The 26,361-nt window shown below is 44.0% G+C and overlaps 1 protein-coding gene across 1 annotated transcript in view; it reads left to right on the forward strand.

Annotated features, from left to right (window-relative positions):
* The first annotated feature begins 519 nt into the window (after nt 1–519).
* LGR4 (leucine rich repeat containing G protein-coupled receptor 4) overlaps nt 520–26,361 on the forward strand; it is an 85,235-nt gene continuing 59,393 nt past the window's right edge. Inside the window, exon 1 of the mRNA XM_030039349.2 lies at nt 520–822. Coding sequence (XP_029895209.1) covers nt 638–822 — 185 coding nt within the window. The 5' untranslated portion in view covers nt 520–637. The remainder of the gene's footprint in view (nt 823–26,361) is intronic.

Raw genomic sequence — 26,361 nt, forward strand, 5'->3', positions numbered from 1 at the left:
TCCGCTTTGCATATTCAGCGGCCCCGCGCCCGCTCCGCGCCAATAGGGGCGCGGGGGCGGACGTTCATTAGCATATGCACCTCGGCGCTGGGCGCAGAGCAGCCGCCGCCGCCGCCGCGGCTCGCAGCGACCGAGGGCCGGCAGCCGAGGGCAGCCCCGCCGCAGGCAGCCGCAGGGGCCGGGGCGCTCCCCGGGGACCGCCACCCGCCGGCAGCGGGGCGGGCGAGCCGGCCATGGCCGCCCCCGCGCGGTACCTGCTGGGCTGAGATGAGCGGCGGCGGCGACGACGACGACGGGCGCTGCGGGCGTTGGATGGGGCGGGCGGGCGGCGGAGGGCTGGCTTCCCGGGCGCGCCGCTGAGGCAGCCCCCAGGGCCGCGCCGCGCCGGCCGGAGGCGCCTTTTTATTTTTGGTGTGGTGGTTTTTTATTTTTCTTCTTTTTTTTTTTTTTTTTTTTTGGGGGGGGGGGGGGGGGGGGGGAAGTGTTGTTGCTGTTATTTTTTTTTTTCGATCTATTTTTCCGCCAGCCGGTGGGGGGGGCTCGGGGCGCGGAGGGCGCCGGCGGAGAGCGGCAGGCCGAGCCGAGCCGAGCCGGGCCGGGCCGGGGGAGGCTGGCCGGCGGTCGGCGGTGGCCGGCGATGCGGTGCCTCGCTCTGCTCGGCCTCGTCGCCTGGGGCCTGGGGAGCTGGGCCGGGCCCAGCGGCGGAGCGTCCCCCCCGCCCTGCCCGGCCTCCTGCAGCTGCGACGGCGACCGCGGCGTGGACTGCTCCGGGCGGGGGCTGGCCGCCGTGCCCCCGGGACTCAGCGCCTTCACGCACGCCCTGTGAGTCGGGGCGGGGGCCGGGAGCGGGGCCGGGGCGGGCAGGCAGGTAGCGGCGGTGGGGCCGGGTGCTTTGTCCCCCCCTCTTATTTCAGGAAAACCCCAATAATCGCCTGTTGATGTATTTGTTGTCGTCGCCGTTGCCCGGTGGGAGGCGGTCGGCCCGGCCCGGCCCGGCCCGCGGGGGGGGCGGCCTGTGGGGCAGCGGCGGGACCGGCCGGGCCGCACCGCACCGCACGCAGGGCCCGGCCCCGCCGGGGCAGGTGAGGGCGGCGGGGGCCTGAGGCGGCACCTGGCCCCGGCCGCCGCCCCGCTCCTCCGAGCGCCGCGCCGGGGGGGCCCGGGCCCCTGGGCTCCGGCAGAGCCCTCCGAAAAAGCCCGAAGGGATCGGCCTCGGGAGATTGAAAAGGCCGGGAGGGTCGGCGGGGGGGGGGGGGGGGGAGCCGCTCGGGGGCTGTGGGGACGAGGGGGGAGGATGGCGGGGGGGGGGTTTGGTGGGGTCCGGCTCAGTCCTGGTGCCGTCCCGAGGCGGGGGGGGGCAACCGCAGCCCGCACATGTGCGTGCCTCTGCGCGATGTCCTCGCACTGAAGGCGCCTTTCTCCTCGGTTCTCTCCAGAAAACAGTCCCCAGGCTAGCCGATGCTCTCCCAAAGTCGAGGCACGTTCAGTCCGCAGCAGGCGTAAATCCGGTTAAATTAGGATGCCTTGGCTTTTACGGAACCTCTCGGTGTGGGACGCGCAGCTGAACCCTGAAAAAAAAACCCCAACGTAAACAAGCCTCGGGAGCTTTGTCGAGTTTTGCTTGCGGACGGAGGAAAAATACAAACTCTTAAAACGCTTTCTCCGGTATCCTGTGGTGATATCGCAAAGCAGGCGCAAACTGGTGGATCTTGCGCTGAGTTTTGGTAACGTTAATAATAAAATTTTAATTGAGGAATGAACACTCCGTTCTGTAGAGACATGACCGAAGAGGGATTTGCAGCTTTCAATATGGTAGTTCTGCTAATCCACAAACCTGTTAAGTTTCACAATAAAACCTGTCAGTCTTGCCCCACTTCTCAGCAAAGATTTCACAGGCTGGAGCGAGGTCTTGTATGGGCCAGTGGTCAGGTCTGCTATTACTAAAGCTTCGCTGCGTTTACAGCATACAATACAGAGCGCGCTACAGCAAATTACGGCGCGTGGTTTCAGATTGGAACTGAACTGCTGCGTTGTCAAAATACAGTAGTGGTGCGTGCCTTCGAAAATGTCACCTTTTTTTCCCCTCTTTGCCTGCGCTTACTTAATATGCAAAGAGAGTCTGATTCTTAGTTACTGGAGGTTTTGTTCACTGAGCAGGTTTCCAATTTCTGCTACCTGTTTGGATTATTTTTTTCTTTCAATTGTTCGAGCTGGGTGGAGAAAGGTTACTGGGCCTTTTGCTTGTGTAGTACTTGATGAATGGCAAAAGTTACAGTTTTCAGTTGTTACCTGCGCTTAAATGTTTTGTTCCTTCTCGTGCTGGTACGGTGTTAGTGGGAGCCGACTTCACGATGGGTTTTCTGTGGCAGAAACGGTGTTTTGTGAGTGTTTCGGGTAGGGAGCCAGGAGCTGCCGTTGTGAAGCCTGGGACTCGCTGGTAAACTGTCTTCTCTTTCCTCCACAGATAAAACAGGGATGTTACCCAATCTCATAGTACTTGAAGCCTGTCTGGTAAAAGCTGCACTTAAGCGCGAGGTTTTATGGCTACCACGTTGTCTGGCTGTCTTGTAAAATGGGCTCGGTACATCCCTGCGTGTCTGCAACATGGCATTCATTGTCTAATGGGTACGAGTCGTCATAGCCAACACCCATTAGAGATAAGGTTGCCAAAGAGTTTCAGTTTGTAAGTTCTTCCTTACTGTGCAGGTAAATTTCCAGAAGCTGACTTAACACTTAGGGCAAAAGCGAGAGGAGATCTGCACGCACTTCAGCGTGTTTTGGGATGACTTTGTGTCGCTGTTGGTTTTGTTTCTTTAAACTCAAGCAGAAACTTTTAGCTCCCTCGTTCTGCAGCAGCGAAGGATACTCTTGGTCCCTGTTTGTGTTTAGCTCCTGTTTCCTTATTTACTGAAGGAAAAAAATGGGTGACTTCTTGGCACTTCTGAGCTTGAATAGTCTCTTGTTGTAGCAAGGCCGCTGGAAGTTTAGGGTATGTAGAAAAGAGTTTCATAGGCAATAGAAGACTCGTTTCTGACCTGCTTGGGCTGGGCAATGTATAGTTTTGCCAGAGAAGCTGAGTTGGCTTGTGTGGAGGAAAAAAAAAGAAAATAAAATCACACCCCGTAGCTGACATGTTTGTGTCATGGCAAAGCATCTTAGCTACGTGAAGAGGAGAAAGGTTTTCTATGCTTCGTGTCAGGCAGCATAACGATGCCAGGAAATCCCCTTAGCATTGCTAGAGGGCTTTTTTTTTTTTTTTTTTTTTTTTTTTGTTTTTTATTATAGCTATAGCAGCAGAGAGTCCGTAGCGTAGAGGTAGCTGAAAGAGCGTTACAAGTGATGTTCTGCAATACTAAAGCAAAGTTGTGCCCACGTTTTGGCTTTGGCCAGGAGAGAGCAACCGAGGAAAAGTTGCTCACCACCCAAGTTGGCAGTGAATGAGTTTCAAGGCAGTTGAGAACCATGGAAGCGGGTTGATATTTAATTTTCATGACTTCTGTTTTCCTGCAGTCTTAACTTCTTTGCATTAATTTTAATAATTTAACTAAACTTCCAAGGTGTATTTTTAAACTACAGCCGTGTTTCTTGGGCTGTCACGAATGGTCAGGCAGCGATTTCTGTAGAGCCTCAAAAGCATATCCTTTCAGATTCCCCTTCTCTTTCCTTATTCCTCTTTCTTCAGCTCTTGACTGATCTGCTGCTCCTTCCTTGCTTGCTGTGGTGGTTAGAAAGCTCCTCCAAACACAGCAGATTATTTTTTTTTTTTCTGTGGAACATGCATTGCGTAGACACTCCGCTGCATTCATACCTGGCTAAATGTATTATAACCGTAGCGCTGGGGTGCAGGGAGGGAAGGACAGGGGTCACACCGGGGGGGTTGTACGGTTACCGAAGTACAGCGTGGTCACGTGAGGGCGGTTGCATCAGACCGAGCAGCTTGGAAAGACAGAGTATCTGCTCATTACTTTTGAGTCATCACTGTGCTTTGAGAGATGGAATTTGAATAAAGAAAGGTGAGTACGTCGTCCCAACCGCAGTCATCTTGGTGAAGAGATTTTGGGGAGATATACAAGTGGTTGGAAAAGAGAGAGGTGGCAGCGCTAGATCCAGGCTCTCTGAGGGGCGGGAGGGGAGGGGATGGGACGGATGGGAAGGAGCGCAGAGGGAGTCAGGAGGACATGACCAGGGATAATTACTTGATACTTTTACTGTAGGCGGCCATTTGTTCTGTATAATTTAGGTAGGTGTTTATGTAACTCTTAATTACCAGCTGCCTGTTTTTCTGTTTATGAAGGTTGTGATTTTGCTTTGTTGCAAAATAACTGTCGTCTAGCAAGTTGAGATGCCTATGCAAGAATGTGAAAATGTTGTTTGTTTGGGTTTTTTGAATCAATGCAGTACACTCCTGATCTTTGCTATGATATTTCACGTGCCATGTGCTAGAAAACATCCATGTTAGTGGAAGAAGGTTTTGGTTTGGGCATACTTGTACTTGCGTTTCTTGTGGTTGTCAGTTTGAGAAGTCAAGTTCCAGTTTCGGGGGTTTAATACTTGTGTGTGAGTCTTGTGCAGGAGACAAAAAGCAGATAATTCTAGATAATGACTTTGGAGCCATCTTACATGGGCCTGGCTGTTTCAGGGGCTTGCCTGACAACCACGAAGAATGTAGTCCCTTCTCAGTGCCTGCAGTTATATTTTGGGCACTTGAAATATGAAAACAGTACAGATAATTTTCCTTCTGGTGCTTCTTGTTTGTATTTTCAGGGAACGGCAGAGTCCTTTGCTTTAATTTTACTTTCTTTGAGTTGTGAAGGGAGGGCTTGTGAGTCCTGGCTGCCCTAGAGGATAGAACTTCAGGATGAAATGATCATCTTGATGTTTTGTTTTTTATTGCGCATTTAACCTAATACTGACTGTCTTTGTGTGCTGTGTAACGCACTAGCTTTGTAAGATCAAGATGTGGTAGTTGAGAGAGATCCTTTTTTTACTTGTTTCATACCACAGGTTGCTTCAGCAATTGCGGAGAGTTGACTGTCTTCTTTTCAGCATGCAGGTTTGTCTGGAAATACCTATACTGTCTCACGCTTGAGTTTGAGTCAGATGTCCTGCTCCGTTTATGTGTAAATGGCAAAATGATACGGTTCTCTTTGGATTCAGCAGAGCTTGCACGTTTTTTTGTCTTTTCATCTGGCGCTTTTATTTTTTGTAGAGTGGCGATGAAACGCACTAGGTAGATGTGAAATGTCATCTTCTAATATGTCCGGTACGAACACGCAGGTATTTAGCATCCCACTATGGTCAGATAAGCACAGTAAGGACCTGGCTGAGGTTTTGTGAATGCTGTCTAGCAGAGTTATTACGGTGAAAAGTAAAGATGTCCAGACATGACCTTGAGTCTGGAAAATGTAGCGTAATTGCAGTCCTCCTGAGATAGAAAGGCCTTATCTAATTAGAGGTTTGAAGGTTTTACAGTTACACCATTTAGTTTTTCATTTGCCTATGCCACATGCTGGTGATGTGATGGCAAGTAATAAAAGGCTTATTCTGTCTTTTTAAAAGCATGCTTTCCATACGTCTTTTGGAAAGACAAGGTCATGTCATTTTAATATGAATATTCCTGTTAGTTGGCAGAAATGCGTTAGATTTGTACAGGCCTGAGAAATCCCATGGGCAGGAAGGCGACTTGAGTTTGCTGGTGCAGCATCCAGTGCCTGGCGACTGGACCAGAGCCCAGGGTCTCCAGTGGCAGTCTCTCCAGCAGATTTTGCCCAAGGATTGGAGTCTTTATGATTCATTTTAAACTGGCTGATTTGTCCGTTGGTCTTGTAAAAAAAAAAAAAAAAAAAAAAAAAAGTAGACACTCTTAGGTAGTGCACAGAAAAGTGAAGTTGTTGTATCAAAGTTTGTTAAATATTTTTACCCTTTTTATGTTCTCTATTGGCAGCAAATTTGGTGTTTTCCTCTTTTGCTTTTATTCCTCCCCCCAAAAACCCCAGTGCCCTGCCATAGCATGTAATTTGTCAGGTATTTGGCAATTATTTTGTACGTTGAGCCCTTTTGTATCAGCAATATGTCATTTCTTGTTTGATGCTTACTGGCAGAGGCTCGTAAAGTGTGATTTTGGGGAATAAATACTCAGATAAGTCTGCAGCATGGAGAAAAGTTGGACTTTAGTGTAAGCAAGTTTATGCTAGTAAATAATTACCTTTTCAGTTCTTGAGAGGAATTTACTAGTAACTATCTGCTTGAGATGGAAAATATGGAAGCTGTAATATAAGGACTGAAAAACAAAACAAAACCCAAAGAAACCTCCTCCGCAAGGATCTTTATTTGTTTTGTATTCTACATCTAAGCCAGCAATTTTTGCAGAACACAAGCTCTTATTTACCCAGAGAAAATTACTGGCCTAGATTTCAGAAGGGCTGAGCACCCATATGTCATTTTAGAGAGCATGGGAGCTGCGGGGCTCCGGGAGCGCCTCTGGATGTCAGAGACCCTCCTCTCTCTTCCCTCCTCTTGGCCACCCTTGTGCTTTTCCTGAAAGCTTGTTCCTAAAGATGGTCCTCTTTTTGGGAATGGGGCAGGAGCTGATGTTGTGTTTATGTTCTGGAGGATTTGCCAACAGCTCAGGTTTGCCTGCTCCTTGTTTTGCAAACAAGCGAGGGAGTGAAATGGATGGGGCTGGTTAGCTTCAGCACGGCCACATGGGACTTCATGGCCAGCAGTTATTCTATTAAGGGATGAATGTGTTTCAGGCAGCAGCTCTGTGCTGCCAAGTTGTGGTTTTGGGGTTCTTTACGGAAGAAGCAGAAAGTCAAAAATAGCTTGGGGAAGAATTAGAGAGATTTGTGTGATCCTAGAAATAGGAGACAAAGGTGGGAGAAGGTGCATAAGAGAGGAGAAGAGGAGAAGAAACCATCCCTATTTGAAGAAACCTGTAAATTGACGCAACAGTGATTTAAAAGTTACAGGGGCTTTGCTAACGGAGGTATGAACAGCATTTCATGGTTTAGAGGTCCCTGGCCATCCTCCCCAGACGGTGGTAGACTCACCATCTGCTGTAGCGGTGACCTAGGATTTTGCTACAGGGAAGTACTCTTCTGCAGTTTTTCATACCTGCCTTTCAGGTACTGCTGCAGTTTTCTGATAAGATGTTCTCAAACGTTGGTCTGAAAAGAGATTTCTGGTCATGTGATGTTGGTTCTTAATGCTTTCCCACCGCCAGCTTGCCCTGCACAACGCATTTGGAAACGTGGAGGTAGCCGTTGGTATTTCCTTTGCTGATAGATGGGCAACCGGTTCGGTTGATGTGGAATTGCATGCAGCGATGGCTGTTACAGCGGCTCAGGGGAGAGGAGCATCTTGGCGTTACTCTATAGATAGCTGTCCTCGCTGTAAACATGTTTGAAAGCCTTTGGTTTTGAATCAGGCCCAGATTTATTCAATTTTGTGTTCCAAATAGAGCTGGTATGTCCAAATCGGAAACATCTAGCACTAGATGCATGAGCGCCTGGAAAGCGTAATTAAATCATGCAGAAACGGCATGTGATCTACCTGGCAAAGCAGTTGACCTTTTTGCTTTTTTTTTTTCTTTAAAGTGCTGAGTTACTGCAGCTGTCAGTGAGTTTCACTGAAGTTGAAAGTTTCCAATAGTTTCAAATCATATGTCATTTATTTTAAAATACATAGTTGAAATAGCAGAATGCATTTTATTGTACTGCTGAATGATTTAACTGTTAGAGGATTGTGACAAGGTCAGAACTTTCCACTTCCCAGAAACACATTACTGTCGCTGAAGGCTTAGGGGAAATCTGTATTTGAGCTTTACCCTGAATTTGAAAGCACATTCTGCATACAGCCAGTCAACTTACATTATTAATGATATACATCTTTTACAAAACAACAGAGAGGACTGTAATGATCTCAAAAATAACAGTTTAAAGTAGGTGTCTGTAAGCTATTGTTGAATTAGAATATATAACAGCTAACTGATGGCATTATGCATAATGTCAGTCAATGTGATAACACGTTTTAAAAAATGTAGATAGCTATTTTTGAACAGGTGATACCGATATATATTCCCTGGTGGACTGGGGTCTGACACCTGCGAGGGATGTGTTTGGTTTTGGGAAGTAAGAATACCCCTTAATGAGTTTTTGTCAGCCTCATTTTCCTGGTGTGGTTTTTTATATTTGCTGTTTATACTTACTGAGTTGTAGGGAAGTCGTATTTTTCTTAGGTGGCCTGTTTCAGTCATACAGTGTGTTTTGGAGTTAGTAAAACTTTGTTGGCTAAGCTTTGGGCATTAATTTTTTTATACCTATTAAAAAGCATATTATTCAATATATCTTGTTTAATCGATGTCTTCTCAAAGGAAGAATGATCTTCATAGCGTGGCAGAAATAAAAATGAATTCCTTAGGCTTCTCCTGTGTGCTTTTTGCATTCTATTTGACGAATACAATTCAGTAAGGAAACCTGTAAAGTAAGGAGCATGTGGAAGATAAGAGCAATATGTTTTTTCACTACTGAAGAAAGTTTCTCGTGTTTCTCAAGTGATAGCAGTTTTAAATGTAGCCGGTTGTTTGTTGGTATAACGTGATAAGTCTAAAACATGTAAGGTCTGTTGCTGAAATTTGATGCTCGGTGTGCATCAGTGTTAGGTTGTTTTGTTGATGTTGTTCAAATCTAATATTGATAAATACACAGGTAATTAAAAAATCTTGTTTTATAACTTTCTTACCTGTAGGTAATTCAGACAATGCTTGGTGATTTTTGACAACTCGATCTCAAGACTTTGGCACAGTGAAGATGTAATTGAAGTAATCTTTGAGTCTGAATTTTTTTTTGGTGTTTTTTGATCTGAAGTTAAGAAAATATTAAAGTTAATTCTTTCCTTTGGGGTAACAAAACTATTACAAAGCGTAAGAACTCTATCACTTTTTAAAAAATACAGTAACTAACTCCTGTAAGCTTTGCATGAAAAATGCAGGAGGAGCCTCAAACCATCAACATGGTCTGGAAGAAGGGATAGAAGTTAAGCAGAAGATGCTGTCTTTGGGGCAGAAAAAAAGACTTTTTTTTTTTTTTTCTCTCTCTCTCCAAGAGAGCAAGTGCTAATTCTTTATCCTGAGGAAAAGATGAAGAAAACTCTGAAGTCAAGTCAAGTTGTTGAGAGCGCTCCTAAGAGCACCCTGAGAAGTCAGGCCCTCAGAGAGTAAACAGCCGTCTTTGCAGCTTTCAGTTGAGCATTTTCTTACTAAAGTATAAAGACTTTTTTTTTTTTTTTAAAGTGGTGTTCCTCCTCCTTTTTTCTCCCCAACCAATCCTGGAGGAATGCTAGGTCTTGCAAGGACTTTCTTTGCCCTAAAATTTTTGAGCAAATGTGTTTGGACTTTTAAATGGTACACAATTAGCAATGAATCATAAATGGATGTGCAATTTCAGAGGTATGCAGGGAAGGCCTAAACCTGTTTAATTTAGCTTAATAATGCTGCAAATGCAGTTGTGTATTTTATAACCTTGTTCTGTGAAAACGTGTTTTTGTTTGGGAGTTTTCCCATTACCTTCTTGACATCTGCATGGTTACAGATGAATAGCCTGACCCAGTGCCCCAGCGGGGAGAGCGGCGTGGCTGTACTTTCAATAGGCATGTCACGGACAAAGGAAACATATGGAATATTTCACTCCCCTCTTTGCAAGCGGTGTACGGGGCTGTAAGGGCAGAGGGCTGGGGGCTTCAGGCTTCATGGTAGATCGGTAAGCTAGCCACAAGGTTTGCTGTGAGCCATCCAAACGCTCTTGCCGAAGACATCGTACTTGGCGTGGTGCCGTGTTTTGCCATGGGACCAGAAACGCAGGTGTAGAGCAAAGCCATTTTGGCATTGCAGTTTTAATAATGCGACCACGCAGTAGAGTTCACCGTGGTCGCATTTCATTCTTCCCAGTACGTGATACTAAGCAATGTTTTTTCTCAACCGTTTGGGCACTGTGGTGGTGGTTGGTATTTGGTGTTCAGGAGGTGCGGAAGATGCGAGCGCAGATGCGAGGGTCCCGTTGGAACGTGCCTTGGGGTCTATCTCCCGCCGTGCCCATTGCTTCCCCTTCCAGAGCACAAAATGGGACCAACTGTTCCCTGTCATCCAAACAGGACACCGCAGTGTGTTAGCTTGTCAAGTGAGAGTTTGTTTTTCCTGCAGGCAGGGCTTTGGGGTTGCGTCAGGAAAGCAGGGGCAGTTTGCTCCTGTTGCAGCACCACCTTGGAGGAGAAGATGGTGCGAGTCAGGAGAAGATGTTTGGGGAAGCTTGCTGCTCTGTGTTTGTCAAAAGGATTTGGTGGTATCCAGCTTCAATCCTTCCTTTGTTGCTAAAATTTCATGTAAGGAGTGTCCTGGCTGTCTTTTTTAAAATTCCTTTTCATAACTCTTGCTTCAGAAGTTTCCTTACTGTTTTTCTAAATGTTGATCTGGAACAGTAGCAGATAGAGTTGGTTCATCTGGAAAAGCGAAGGGACTCTGAAACCTGTGACTTTGGTGTGCAGGCCTCTATTTATGGCAGAGGTTCTTTCTGTGTGGAAACCTGCCTGGTGTTCTTCACTTGGCAGAACTGGTGGATCTGGCCCTCACTCAATTCTTGTACATAAAAGCTGTGAAGAGGCCATCTTCTTTTTCAGGTGCTATGGTTGGAAGCCCTAAAAATGTGTTGGTTTTTTAAATAGGGGAAACCTTGCCCAAACTGAGAAACATGCTTGTGGCTCTCTCAGCAGTTCTCTGAGCTGCTCCTGCAAATTGGGAGCCCTTGAACCTACTGAAGGGAGCCCGTGCTGTTTGGAAGATTGATGCGTTTAGGCCAAGACTTACACGTTCTTTAAGGGAATTTTGCAAAGCTGCCACCAGCAGCAATCTACAACTCCTTGTTCATCTCTTTTAGTTGCAGTTTCACTCAAGTGGCTACCTTCTTGGGGCACTAAATGCTCACCCTGCTCTGTTTCCTCTGGGTGTCTCCTTGGGGTCTTTGTGGTCTTCATGGAATTAGAGGGAGAAAGCTGAGCTGGGGAGAGAGAAGGATATGATCTTTCGTAAGGGGCCCTACTTTGAGAACATAGTTGCTGGTGGTTTGGACTGGGACAGGCCTTTTGGTACTCTTTTACTGCTGTTGGTTTTAACACGTGGGTTTAAAGGAAAAAAAAAAAAAAAGAAAAAAATGTATGTGCTAATATTGACCAAACTGTTAATATTTTACAGAACTAGTGTGAGTCTTGCTAGGTGTAGAAAATCCATGTCTTTTCCAAGGGCAAATCTGCTGGCTCTGTGCTAAGTGTTTAGTGGAGGCATTAAATCTCTTCAATATCCAGGTCAATTAATCATTTATTTAGAATTGACTTGCTCTTGCTTGACATCTCATTTTCAAAAATTTCAACTAGTTTGTTTACATGTTGTTTTTTTTTAAACCTGCTTCCTGCAAAGACAGGTCTCTAGTTTCCAGACCAAAAATGTACAGTATCTTGATGTTTAGGAGTTTTAAGCAGGTTTTGATTTGTTTTGAGGACAATAAATGGCAGTCGTTTATTGCTTCAGCAGAAGCCTCTGCAACTGTGCAGCAAGGCCAATTTTTCCTCCTCACAAGAAAATCTTTTTCAACTCTCCTAAGTGATTGTGCCAGTGAAATAAATCTACAATGTGTTCAAAAGAGAAGGCTATTGTTTAAACAATAACATATCAGAAATCCTGCTTAAGTGTAGGACTGCTTGCAGTGTCATTGTCTCTCCACTCACCTAAGATAATTTTTTTTTGCCGTAATAACTAACTGCATTGATGGGAGAAGTTCTGTAACATACATCAGATAGATGCTTATTTCCAAATACCCTGGATGTTTATCTCGCTAAATATATTCCCCATTTCCTTCAGGCAAAGAGCATCACCTGGGCCCAGTTGATTCAGTGCCATCAGGAATAGAGAATAGTGGAATAATAACATAAAAAAAAATTCATTCTTAATGCCATTTTTCAGTGAGTTGGGCCCAGCGAATTTGGTGTCTGGTCTGATTTATTTTACTGTAAAAGGGCCAGGTTGATTTTGTAGGCCATTTTGCTGTGCAGATTGCTCTGCCCACCAGTTTGTCCTTCAGCATCTTCAATGGGAATAGACATCTTCTTTTTCATCTCTGTCCTGCGAGTGCCTGGCAGGAGACACGGCTTGGGGCTTGCTCCTCGCTCGAGTTTGTATGGAGCTACTGAGGCCCTTTGGGCTTTTCTGTGTAAGGTATTTGGGAGGGCTGGGGGAGCTTTGTACAGTTTGATCCTTGACTGCTTGCTGTCTTAATGTCCGTGCCAGACTAGTACTTTTTGCCTGTGTAAGCTTTGTTACCATAATAAATATAATAGAAACAAATGCTTCAAACCATAAGGAATGTAACGTGCAAGTAATCACCAAGTTGAGAATTTCTGCCGTGCCATGGCAATATGAAATCTTCCTCCATGAACTTCACTTGTGCCAGCGGAGAATACATAGCTATAAACGTGCCACAATATGGAAGGGCAATATTTAGTTCACATGCTTTGTTTCTTGGTGACTGTGGGATGCGTACTTGACCGCTTGGGCCATGCCTGTGCTGTCCGATAGCCTGCTTGGCCAGAATACACATACTGCCATAGGTTCCCGTTGTCCTTCTGGTTTGGGGCTGTTTTTTAGAATACCGTGCAAACTGGCAGACATTTGTGGCTGTCTCTGTTTTGCTATGTCTGCTAAAACCATGTTATGCTCACTGGAGTCCCCCCCATTTGTTGAGAGTACAGCTGGAATTTGATCTTTTTTTCTGCAATATTGGAGTAGTAAATACTTGCCGTGGCAAAAATGGGTGTGGAGCCACCTACGTGGAGCTGGATCTGTTGAGTGGCTAAACAAGCAACAGGTATTCTATTCTGAACTTTAGCTGGCTTTTTAAAATAAGAGCTTCTGCCTTTTTTTCCTGCCCTGTTTGGTACTGCAGCATTCAGGACTGACAGCATCACTGAGGAGTTATCCCTGTTCGAGTACTTTTCTTCAACAGCCACTAGTTGAACACAGGAGTTTCACTGATAGCTCCTGCGCGACCGGTCCCTGCTTGGTTTTTCACATCTTAGAGGTACTGGGGAAACTGAGGGTTCTGTGTGGTGTTTGATATACGTATATTTAAAAAAAACAAAAACAAACCAAACAACCCGCTTCTTTTAAAAGACGATACATTAGTTGCATTGTGCTGTTGCAGAGAAAAAGGACAAGAAGTATGTAGTGCCTACAATCACTCATCCCACGTGCTAAGTAAGTTTTAATTGTTGGTGGCCTTCTTCGACTACTATGTCAAATTGAAAAGTAGCTTCTGATTTTAAGAGAACAGGTGAATCACAGTGTGAATCAACAGTGAAAATGTAGAGGTATTTTTTCGTATGACCATTTTCAGTATTACAAAAGTCCTTTGCATCTCTGATTTAAAGAAGGAAAATCCACTGAGTAGTAGCACCCTGATTCAGGATTTGAGCCCTGCCTGTATGTTTGCAGTGCAGTGCAAGCCTTGTGTATGATAGTGGTTAGGTTCCCTGCCCAGACACCATTCTTTTTAGCTCTGTTGTACATCAATGGAAATCTGATGGTGTGTAGAGATATCCAGCTTTGAAAGTTAATCCAAGGACTTTGCGAAAAGGGTTAAGTGACAAGTTACAAAGTCTTAAAAGTTTGGTAAAGGAAGCAGAACAGTGATAGCAGATGCTTCATTTGAGGCTGATAGCAGATCTCTTAACGATTCATACCTGCAAAATTATTGGGAAAGCCTTAAGGTCTGGCTACGTTACGCATTTTGCTTCTCTCCTTTTGGAGCTCAAACACACAAGCATGGCCTTAAATGAGATTGCTTCTTAACCTGTCATTATGAAGTAGTCTCTTTTTGGTTTAGATCTCCCTGAAGTGCATAGGATGTTAGAAATACGGAGTGTTGTTCCGTAGTTGCTTTATACTTTAAAAGCAGTTAGCATATAGTATATTTTCAGAGAATATATGCAGATCATCCAAGGAGCTTCAGGAAATAACAACCAAGAGTGTGTGCGATTAAAAACACCCATCTTGTCAGCAGCAACAGTGCATTGCTGATGTCTTAGAAAGGCTCTTTTCCCCGGATATGCAACTCAGAAGCTCAGAAGGAGGAGATTCTGTTACAGCTTTTCTTCACCAGCTTTTCAGGGTTGTGCAAATGACTTTCATTAAGTTTTCACACAATAGCCCAAGGCTTTTGAGGAAGGACTAGACTAGAAACTCATCGCACTTATTGCCATATGTTGCATTCATTTAGACAAGGCAGTTTCCAAAACACCGTGGTGGTCGAAGCACAAGAGGCATCTTAAACATTGAAAATCTTGCTCATATTTTAAGCATTTTTAACTGTTGAAAAGATATTATCTGCGGAGAGATTAATGAGCAATAAGTGAACTGTGTTGGATCCAGGCTTGCAGAATGCAGTTTAACTGCTGTAGGTTTCAGCACACTCATTTAATTACTGGGTTACTGAACGTTTTCTCCACTGTGGGGGGGTACGTGTGCGTGTGTGTAGGGGAAACATGTACATTTATACAAAGAACCGTGAATGAAGTTTGGGGATACTGCCTTCATGCTGCCTAAACAATCCCGCTTTAGGTTACCCCCTGCCTTAATTTCTTTTCAAGAAGATTGTAGATAGGTCTTGCTATCGCTTACACTCGATTACTTCAGTGTTCACTTCCCCTATGTGATTTAACATGCACAAGCTTAATTATTCTTTTCTGGCCTAGGGAGAGATTTCCTTCCAATAATTACCTTCACTGCCCTTTACCCTTCTGCACATTAGTTTGTTTGGAGAAACGTAGTTGCTCGGTAAGCAACTCCAAACAAGGCAGTGCCTGGAGCTGTCTTGGAAAGATAATTTATGCCTTTTACATAGCATGATGTTAAGCTTCAGTTTGCTGAAACTCGACTACTAGATGTACCGAATTAGCAAGGTCTAAATGTTTCTCCCTTAACTAAAGGTGGTACGAGTTCAGCAGAAAAGCACCAGTTTACACTGCACTTCGATTCTGTAGTGGGGCGATACAGGTAGAAAGGAAAGGACGTTTAAGTTAGCAAATAACATCCATTAATTCAACCATTTCTTTCTACTAGCATCTCTTGTTTAGTCATACACTATTTAAATGTCAAAAGAGAATGACTCCTTATGAGATGAGTGTGATGCAATGCTGCCAGACTGATTGCTCCTGTGATAGCAAAGAAATACATATTTAATCTTGTGGAAATTTCTCAGGATTATATCCTTAGGATTGCTCTTCATGCTGTCCTTCCTAATACGTGGTATGGAGAAAAGAAAAGAAAACACGAATAGTTAAAGACCAACATGAATAAAGTGCATAAATTCTTTGTTAAAATGTTTTTAATTTTAAGTCAAAAGTAGTTAGAGGAGGTACGACTGATCATTTCGTGGAATGGGTGGTACAGAATTAGTTCTAAAAGCTTTGTCTTCTGCAACTTGTATTAATCTGTATGCTATACAAAATACAATCTGATATGTCAAAGGGATAGGGATGCTTCATTCTCTACCATGTTTACTGTAAATAGTCCTTACATTATTATAACTATTTTGTGGTAAATATAATGAAAAGTAGCAAAAGGTTCCATTTGTCTTGGACCTCTGAATATTTAGTGCTGCTATTAAGATGGAATAATTATTTAACTCTACTATTAATTACACAGTAATAGTATGTAGTAGTAATAGTCTTCATGTATGTATGTGGAAAAAATAAACTTTTGAACATGACAAAGCTATGTATGTTTTTAAATTACACTGCCACCTTCATTATATCCTGATGTTTGCTTGAACACAGGCAAAAAGTGATCATGTTTTGAATGTTTTCTCACTTTTTCTTTTAAGGTAGTCTCTTAAAGCTCTAATCTCTGATCTGTTGCGGGATTACTTGTCCCTCAACTAAAAGTTAAAATAAGTTACTACATCTGCTTTATACTTTCCAGATTTGGTAGCAAATATAAGATGTGTTGGTATTTATTGTGGGATGTGACACCATAATTGCAGAGCATTACTTCATTTCTGGTAGCTTAAATATTGTTGTTAATAGGTGTACTGTTATTAAAAATGAAAAGAGGATATGGTTTGCCAGTTTCAGTAAAAACCTTTTCACCCTCTCAACTTTGTGGGGGTTAATTTTTTTTAATAGTATCTTCACAATTCTGCTGGTGATAGATTGGAAAAATTGATGTGTTGATGGTAGTAAATGATGAAATTGGTAATGGGGAAAACAGGGTGTCAGTAGCACTAAGGTGTCCATATTAGGGGCAGGTTTTGAGCTGCATGGCAAGTTTTACTGGCCCCAGTTTACTGATTCAGTAAAACCCATAGTCTTTCAAGGCAGAAGAAACCGGACTTCTTTGAAACAAGTGAGAACAAGAAAAACCAGATCTTTTTATTAATGGAGCTTGGGAGGGGTATTCTTTGTCCATCTTGCATCCATTAGAGTTGTCTTCACTGCAACATAGGTTTATACATCAAAAAGGAATTTACATTGACTGGTGGCCTTTAGCTAAGAGCTAGAGTGTTTCCTTGCCTATAGGGTAGCTCTGATGAAGTAAAACTATGCCGATGTTTGTGGTGTGGAGATAGCCAAGGAGACAAGGGTTCACGAGCCCAGTTTGCTTCTTGGAGTTTGTCTGTAAAATCCATATTGCCGGAAAGATACATGTGCTATTTCTGTCTACCAGCAGGCTAGAAATATGGGCGGATTACTTGATTGCCTTTTGTGGGTCTCTTGCTTTTCCATCACACATGCATTAGACGTGTTTATGTGTAAAATTGATCCTATGTACATGATTAAACTTGACAAGCCTTAATCTCTGTTGCTGAGAGTGTGGGTTGGATAGTTAATGTGGTAGGTCTTTGTTTTTCATGTAAATACTTGTAATGTTCTGTTTGCATTAAGTATGCTGGTTTTTTCTTGACAGTTTAGTGATTAAAATCTATTCAGTTTTAAATAGGTGTAGTCATGTAAATCCTGAGAACAGAGTTAAACTGAAGAGAGAACTTAACCTTTTCAAGAAAATTACTAGTAAAAAGCGCTTCTTTGACCTCTTATTTATAATGGCGAGCGATGGCTATCATTTTTTTTTTGGCTGAGGGTTTCTGTGAAAGATTTCATTTGCTTGTATACATTTTCCTTAAAAATTAGAAAATATGCTAATTTTTTATTGGTTTATATTCTTGGGTCAGCAATGGTGAGTAGTATTATTTTTATTCATGTGAGGGCAGAATCCAGAAGTCCAGAGCTGTACGACAAAATTTGGTTAGCACAACTATCCAGTTTGGGATGCGATTCCTAACCAGCGAAGTCATGCTGGCTAGCGCCTCTGATGTCTGGACTGTTTTTTGAGGGGGTTGTTTGGTTTTTTTGGTGGTGTTTTTTTTTTGTTTGTTTGTTTGAAGACCATAGCAGTTTAGGTACTGAGATACCCCTGTCCTGGACGCTGAGCCATACAACTAGTAAGAGGCAAGCCTTACCCTTTGTGTGTGCTACTGGGAGCTGTGTCTCGGGCTTTGGGGGCATGGGAGGGGCTAGGTCTTGTTTTTCTTTTTCTCATTATATTGCTGTGGCATATTCTCACGTTATATTGCAGTTTCATCAGATACTCGGAATATGAATTTGGATTGTAGCTGATGCACTTAAGATGACATTTCATGCTCGTTTTCAGAATTCAAATTACTTTTCTTGCTCTTTGCTGCTGGAGAGGAGTCCCTCCTGAACTGCTGTGGTAAATAATCACAGAAATTGTCAATAGTATAACAGAACTTGAGAGCAAACTCCTGCTTGATCGATGTTGAAGCTCTGTCAAGGTCAGAGATACAGCACGTTCTGATAAAGGCTTGTGAACAGGCTTTCCAAAAATGTGTGCTTGGGGTTAGGCCTTCAAAGCCATGTCATGCAGACATTGTCTTTTTGTTTTCTTATCTTTTACTACAGTTACATCGTATTTTCTTGTAGTAGGAGGAAACAGGAACACTGTATAGGGCAGGTGATAGTCATGTATTATTTGCTGGGGCCTTAATTCAGTGGTCTAAGGTAAGACTAGAAGAGATTTTGGTGTATAATACCTAAATAGGGAGTCTGATTTTTGAAAAGCAAAATCACTGTGTACTGCTGCTAGATTACCATTCCTGAAAGGCAAGTTACTTCCTTGACTATGTGAATACAGATACAAGCAGCTAACTCTTTGGTATATTTTTTAAAAAATTAATGAAAAAAGGTCTAAGCAGATTTATACCCAGTTGCATCTTGCCTAGATGCATGCAGTCTTTATAGCAAGCGGTGCTTGTTAGAGAATGCCTGCTGGATACGGAGGTAGCGTGGAGAGGAGGATTTTAAACCATCGCTTTTTGTGTTGGTTCAGATTGGTGGTAGCGATAAAAACGTCTTTGTTCTATTCTTTCTCTTCGTGTTGTGTGGGGTTTCTGTCAGTCATAAAAAGGCCATGCCCGTTTTCTTGCAGGGGGGAGAGCGTTTTGGAGACTACCAGAGCCTCAGCCTGTGGTTCTTTGACGTGAAAAATACCCTCTGCTAATGATTTTGGTAGTTTTGGGCTGCACCTTCTATTGCGGGGCCGGTCTCCTGCGAGGAACCATATGCCGCCTTTCACAGGACAAGGACATTTACAAGACAATGGAGAGAGACAGCAGCACACTGGAGGGGCTGGACCGTCCCTGGCCGGGTGATGGCTTTTTTAGGTGGTGGTCCTACCTGGTGCTCCCCACACACCCCTGCACCCATCGCCCCACGCGCTGGGTGCCCCACAAAAAACCAGCGGCCACGTTAGCCTGCCGCTCAGGCTGGTTTGCGGCGGGAAAGGAGCAGGCGACTAGGTTTCCCCAAACTAGCCTGCACCTCCGAGGGTGATATTTCAATGGTGCTTTCTTAAAACTCTTTTATTTCCTCTTCGTGGCTGGGTCCTTCAAGAAAGGAGCTGCTCAAATGTTGTTTGCTCAAATGGTGCAAGTTTCTATACCGTTTCTGTTAAGCAGAGACCGCCTGTGCTGCTGAAAAGCAGAGGTAGTCCTCAAATGTCCCGTTTAATATACAAGCATCGATATTGCATCAGTTTGGCCGTAAATAACGGAGTGCAGGTTACCTTCACATATATTAAATGCAAGCAGATATTTACTTGTACGCGAGGCCACTAAACCGGCAGGGTCTATACCTTAGCCTTCCCAAGCTCTGATTTTCAGACAATGCCAGTGCGTCATGTGCAGTCTCAACAAATTAGTTCCCTGCGTTACCCGGTCCTTTCTCAGCTGTCTGCTTCGGGATGCCCAGGGATGTTTCATCAACATGCGCTGTTCCGCTTGCCTTCGTTTGGGAGCTGCTGGCTTGCGATGGATTTGGGCGAGCTGTTGTAGTTATGCCAGGTTTACGACCGCCTGTATTTATTTTTTTTCTTGACTTAGCAAGGGATGTACAGCAATGCGCGGGCACAGTAAGCTTGAACTTCCTTTTATTGATGATAATATTTAAAAGCTAAAATGTAACAGTATTTCAGTTGTGAATACATGGAAATTGTGTGTAGTGCTTAATGTGTTTCAGAAATCCCTGTTACTTTTCTTCCTTAAATACAAGAAAACAGGCGTGTAATGCCTCATTGAAAGCAGCCTGTAGGGGTGCTTTGTGAGGGTCTTAATTAAGGGCTTTGAAAGACTAAACAAAAGGAAAAAGAAAATGCTACAGGGTTATTGTTATTCCAGCCCATTGGCTCAGGGAGCTGACCATCCATTGGTGCCTTCTGTCCATTTGGGAGCTGAATGACACTTTTGTTCGTGGTTAACAGAGGTGAAAGAAGCCAATTATTGGCTGTCTTTTCCACAGGGCAGCTGCAGACGGATTTCACTGCAGGCAAATATGGACTTTTCTGCCACAAGGATGGTTGTGATGACAGTTATTTTTGTAGAATTGTATGAAAGAAAACAGATTTTTTTTTATTTTTTTTTTTCCCCCCCCCCCCTCCAGTGACTCGTGTAGATGTTTATTGAAAACTAGTGTGAATATGCTGGCGTGCAATGGGAACGTGTAAAGGGCTGGATTCCCCACACTAACAGCGTACTTGGCTTTTTCTCTGGGCATGTGAGAGAGTGAGGGTTTTGGGGTTTCTTTTTCTCCTCTTATATTCTTTTTCTCTTTGCAGTTGCAGTTAATTTTAACTATAGGGTTTTTCTAATTGGTGTGCAGTGTGCATTAACCCTCTTATGGCTGCCAGCTCAGACTGTGCTGGCTGCTTTGTGTGCTGTAGTGACGGAGGGACAACCTCCACAGGTTAGCAGGGAGCCCTGCAACAGCGAAATAAACGTCTGCATGCCATTAGGGACCTCAGAAAGTGTCTCTGTGCCTGAAACTTGCCACCCCTTCTCCCGCATCTCTATCAGTTGATCCAGTACATTATAAAACCTTTTCCCACAACTCTCGCTTTTATAATTCAACGTTTATTCCTTTCTCCCCAAATTGTCTTTGTTTGAGTCTCTAGTTGTGGTTTAAATCTGTGAAAAGATTCGGTTGATGGAGAACCAGGTTCTCCGACTGTTTTGATTCTGCAGAAGTCTCCTCCAGTTTGGGGCAAATTTTGAGAAAGGCCCCACGTTTCAGCCAGAGTTGTTCCATCTTAGTTTGTTACACTGAAAGACTTCTCGTCTGCTTTTGTGGTGGCCTCTCTGCGTAGCCATCTGAAATCTGCATTTCGGCATAGTTCATAATAGTATTAAAAAAAAAAAAAAAAGGTGGCGTTCCTCATCTTATGTGGCTTTCTGCTGCAGGTGAAAGGACAGTCTGCCTTTTCTCCTCTGACCTTCAGAGGTGGAAGCGCTATGAGGACACTCCTCCTTCATCTCTTGGTGCATAAAGAGGCGGTTTTTGTGCTTTCAGTTGGTTTCTCTGCATCCAGACTGCTCATTTTCCTTTACAGATTTTCTTACTGGATGGCTTGTTACCTGCAGATGTGACTGCCCCTGCCGGTGTCCGCTCTGTTGCCAACCCACATTGACTGAAGTTAGTTGTGCCCCTCGTGAGCTTAGCGTGGGGCAGGCAGCCGTGCCTGAGGCTCTCGATCGGTGGGAGGATGCGGCTCTGCGGGCACGTGTCGCCTGTCACCTCGGCCGGTGCCGGCGGTGGGGCCGTACCTCCGCCAAGTTCCCGGGAACGCGAGATGCGTTCCGCGCGCGGACGCGTCGGCAGGGACGAGGGCGACCGTCTCCGGGGCGCGGGGGCCTGGACCGCCCGCCCGAGGGAGGCGGCAAGCCGCCCGGCTCTCGGGGAAGCGGCGTCCCGCAGTCTGATGTTCCGGCAAAGGGAGGTCTGCAGGTGCGAGACCCTGCTCTCTCTGGTGGGAGGCTGGGGGAGAAGGCTTTGTCTGAGGGTTACTTGCAGAAGTAGAGTTAGTCTGCCCATCTTCCCGAGAGAGGACCAGTTGGTGGCCAAATGTGAAAAGCAATGGAATAATCACTTGTCCTTTTTTTTTTTTTTTTTTTTCCTCCCCCTTCCCCAAATGCTCATAACACTAGCTAGTTTTTTACCGCAGACACTGGGGGAGAAAACCCACCGTTATGTGTATGCACGCATGCTGCTGTCACTGTAGATCCTGACCTTGGAAGCATATTGTGTTGCTTTAAGATGACAGCAAAGGCAGGTTGGGCGGGGGGAGGAATAAAAGCTACGGCGGGGGGAGGAATAAAAGCTACGCAACTTTGACTGCCAAGGAAAGAGTTGTGTTTTTTCACAAGGCAAAGCATACATGAAGTTTTGCTTCTTGAAGTGAAATAATTAGCTCTGTGATAAGTCAGATAAGAACGAGATAATTCCTGACGCTTTCATTATAGAAAAAGAAATAAAATTGGTTTTGAATACTTCCTTGATGCCCCTTGTTCAGTCCTGTACTACTGAAGTAGAAGCTGAACCTGTAGCTCTTCTGTAAGAGTGTCCTGGCAGACATTTCAGGCAGCTTTCATTTCAATTTGTGTCTAAGGTTCACTGGAAGGTAAGGTGGATGCTCAACCCGTGTCTTCATGCGTGTAAGGGACTTGGCCACCCATCTCAAATAAATCAAAAAGAGGAATGTAGCTGAAATCAGTATAACTCGAAAGGTTGGGAAGCTTGTACAAAGCTCGCGAGGCTGTTTGGGTTCTTGTATTTAGCTACACGTCTTGTCAGTAGGCAGCAACCCTCGCCTTACCATTTGTTGAAGGTGCCGTTTCTGGAGTGAAACGCAAGGGTTGTGTGTTAGCACACATGAACGCTGCCACGTGGGAAACTTCAGAAGACTTCGGGCACACTTTAATCCTTCAAATGCATGAAGTGGAAATTACCCTTCTGTTGAAGTACAGTGCAATAGTTGATGGTCAAGAATGTTCCAAAACCTAAGTTTTACATCTTACTAAAACTGCTCGTGCTTCATGAGCTACTTCAAGATGCCTTGAAAATTGCTACATAAAAGCATGTTTGGTTCTATAAAGGCCATTCCAGGTGCTGCCATGAAATCTATTTTGACATGAGAAAGCTGTACTGTGTGCTTTTAGTTTTCCCACAGTGTGTAGATAATTATAGCGCTGTATTGCAGAAAAAGATTTTATTTTTGCCAGAAATAATTTTTAGTTACATGCAAGTTACATGTTATATGTAAGTGAAAAAAATTCTTAAATGCTAAAGCTGTTGTATATAGTTTTGGACTGATTGAAGTGTTTACATTTCATCTTCTGGCTTCATTGGATCAGTAACTGTGTTCATACACCAATTTTGTTTTGCTTTTTTGCTTTTAGCCTTCTAAAAATGTAGGGCTTACCCAGACTTTTGAGGCTCAGGTTGCTTTCTAAACATTGGGTGGGACAGACTAGGAGACCAAAATAAACCAGAAGAAAATGAATAAAATTCAAAGTACTTAGAGTTACTAAAGTTGGCATTTTTATGAAATTGGATTTGTAGCTGTTTGTGCTCTCTTTTTGCAACAGAGCAAAAACACAGAGTGAAAATGCAACAGAAGTTTTTTATACAAATATATGTGTGTAATGATAGCACTGCTTTTCTATTAGTGTAAACAGATTTAAGTGCCGGGCTCTGTCTGGACAGCTCAGAAACATCGGTGGCGTTATCCTCTCCCTTCCTCACAGAGATGCAGAAAAGATTATTCTCCTTTGAACCTGGGGTTTGGGAAGGGGAAGCAACCTGTCCAACCCACAAAATGAGTCTCTGCTGGGGCAAGGAACTGAACCTCAGCAGGTCTGTGTCCGGAGTTGTAACGGGGAGCTTTGGTGTGAAATAAACGTTTGTTGTAGTAAATACTGTGTTGCTAGGTGGAGAGAGACGTGGTGTCCTTGGAGTCCAAAGGGTGAGCGTGTCTCCCCAATGCTCCTGTTGAGGCAGTTTCAGTTTTATGGAATTGCCCTTGAGGCTGTTAAATGGAACAAAACGTGCCTTGTAGGTGTTCGTGGTTATGCAGCAGGGACCTGAGACTGGAGGGGGGGGACACCCAGATCTCATTAAACTGGTTGGATTACATAGTTTGGTGATGTTCCTAGTGTTTCAGCAATGGTCATTCACAGAAGTTTTCAATAAGGAAAAAATGCCTGAGAACTTCCTCAATAGTAACGAACAAAACCTTGGCTTGGTCATGGGTGAAGTGTCTGTGTCGGGGTTTAGCAATATGTGCTTTAAATTAAAACTCCGATATGTGTCTAACCTGGGCTGACTTAACTCATTAAAGAAAAATCAAAGTTAGAGTCATTTAAAAATGACAAAGTTCCCTTGGTGGCTGACGGTTCAATATGACTCTGCGGTGATAAGGACAACTGTTGCAACTGGCAATGCTGCCCTACTTTAACTTGGTTGCAAACACAGTGTTAAACTTTATTTACTTAAAACATGATAAATATCTTTCTGTAAAACTCCTTTAGGGAATCTGGTGTTGATTTCATTGCAGGCATAGCTTCATGTTACATTTTCTTTTAGTGTGGAGTTCCCACTGTCTCCTCCAGTACCCTTCCTCTTTCCTGCTACCATAGGAGTCTGCTGCTCCACAGTTGTGCTGATACAGCTCTCTGAGGCCGTGCTATATAGAAGACAGCTAACCCCATCTGATTAAAAAAAAAAAAGTAGGCCAAAACCCAGAAAGGTTTTTGTTTACATCCAGATTGTTATAACGATCTGATTACAGAATGCAGACTGTAAACAGTTCCACCATGGAGGTGGAAAGTGATGGGAATATAAGCCAATTTCCTTCGTCAGAAAGAAAATACATCGTACGACTACACCCTGGAGGATGTAGGAGGTTGAAGCCTTAAGCACGTAACCTGTTGCTGTGTTGCCCTTTTCCCTTTATATGTAGATACCTGTGGATTACAAAAAAAAAAAAATCCTTCTGCTTACCTTTACTGGCTTTTACAAATAACCTCAAGTCTTGCCAGAAACGATGGTTGTAGTGAATGGTTTGGACGCACGTGGTTTGGGCTAAGATGATCCCAGGTTCAAGCCCCTTACCTGGAGAGTTGTTACTCCAGCCAGTTTACTGGCACTGTTGTTAAATGAGATGAAGGCATGAAAGTATTCCTCATAGTTTCCCATATCTGGAAGACATGTCAGTGAAATGCAAAAGTATCGCTAATAGGAGAACAGCTTTTTGAACGCTTGCACCCAAAGGCTCTACTGCCAGGTTTACAACTTGCCGTGGCTTCGCGTGTAGCCCGAGCCATGCTGTCTGGAGGCAGGAGACAAGCTGGATAAATTGCAGAAGACATGCAGAAGGCATAAAATAATTACATTGCTTAGATTTGATCCCACTCAACAACTGCTGTGCTAGTTGCAGGGCATGATGAGTCTGCCTGGCAAAGATGCTTTGCAGTGGCCCTTCAAAAAATGGTGGTCCTTACTGATTTTAACTGCCTTGCTGCTTTCCTGAAGTCCCCCCCATAGTCTGTGTTACCCTGAGTGGGTGTGAATCTGAGGGGATTATCACCAAATACTTAGAATGACTTTTCCAGCATTTTAATCTGTAGTTACTCTTGGAGTCCTGGATAACCATATTACTTTTTATAAAATGACTTTTAAAAACTTTCAAGTCGGAGGGTAGCTGTGAGAGGTTCCCTACCAGGAGTTTGGGTGGTTTAGTGGGCATGGATGATGGTTGGACTCGGTGATCTTGAAGGTCTTTTCCAACCTAAATGATTCTGTGATTCTATGAGGACTTGCAAGGTTGGTTACAGATTGGGGGTGTGGATGATCTGAGTTGCCACTCGGTTTTGTCCACGGACTTCTTCATGGTTTTGCACATGTTGGTTATTTGCTTTTTGTGATGGATACTCATAGGTATAGGAGGAGTATCTCGGCACAGGCTTGCCCTCAGACTGCTTGACTAATGTGCCTGTCACACTTGTGGCCTGATTTTTTTTTTTTTTTTCTACTCAATTCCCTGGTGTTACTGTACTCCGGAGAATAAATAATTATAAAACCATGAATAATGCATAATTTTACTCTCTTCTATAAATAATCTCCAACTATGTAAGGGAAATACTCTTGTACCGAAAGACATTTGGTTTCCTCCTTCAGCCTGTAATCCGCACCAAACGTGTGGCTCTTAAAAATTAACCGAAGAGCGTGTTAACTTGCGCTGTATTCCTATTCCAGGATATGATCTCTTTCATAATAATGCAGTGGAATTTTTTTCTGGGTTAATTCCCCACCATGTGTCAACATAGGCCATTAACCGTATGTGTGATTGCTTAATGGCTGGCCTGCAGTGACTCAAATACCAGTTCAAAATAGGGCTTTGCATACAAGTATTGTTCTCTCTAAGATCTTGATGATGGCTTGATTGGCACATGAATAGGGTACATTAGAGCTAGTTACTGTGTCTGAAAGAAAGCTAAGACATCATGTTGGAAGAAAAAAAAAACCACAACAGGTTGATGTGACATGGGAAGGAGGAGGCAGGAGAAATAACTTACAAATATGGTAGGGGAAAGAGGGGGACGTTACTTCTCTTGCAGGAACAGACCTGTCTGAATTTTTTCAGCCTTTCTGTGACACTCAGTGAAAATGTTGTAGGTCCTGCTTCAGCAAAATGCTAAAAGCTTACTGGAATCAACAGGATTTATATGCTTTTTTCATGTTTGTACTGAAAAAGGGCTCCGTGTACCCCTATTTCCTAAAACTTCTGAATTATCTCAGTCCCCTCTAATCGCCGGGGTTGGTGGGTAGGCTGAAGTTTGATTGCTTCCATGAAAAAGCAGGTTAAGTGCTTCATCCCCAAGTGAGCGGTCACATGAATGTTCCAGTTAGTTTGAG

This window comes from Aquila chrysaetos, chromosome 16, assembly GCF_900496995.4.
Source record: "Aquila chrysaetos chrysaetos chromosome 16, bAquChr1.4, whole genome shotgun sequence".
In the NCBI taxonomy this organism is placed as follows: domain Eukaryota; kingdom Metazoa; phylum Chordata; class Aves; order Accipitriformes; family Accipitridae; genus Aquila; species Aquila chrysaetos.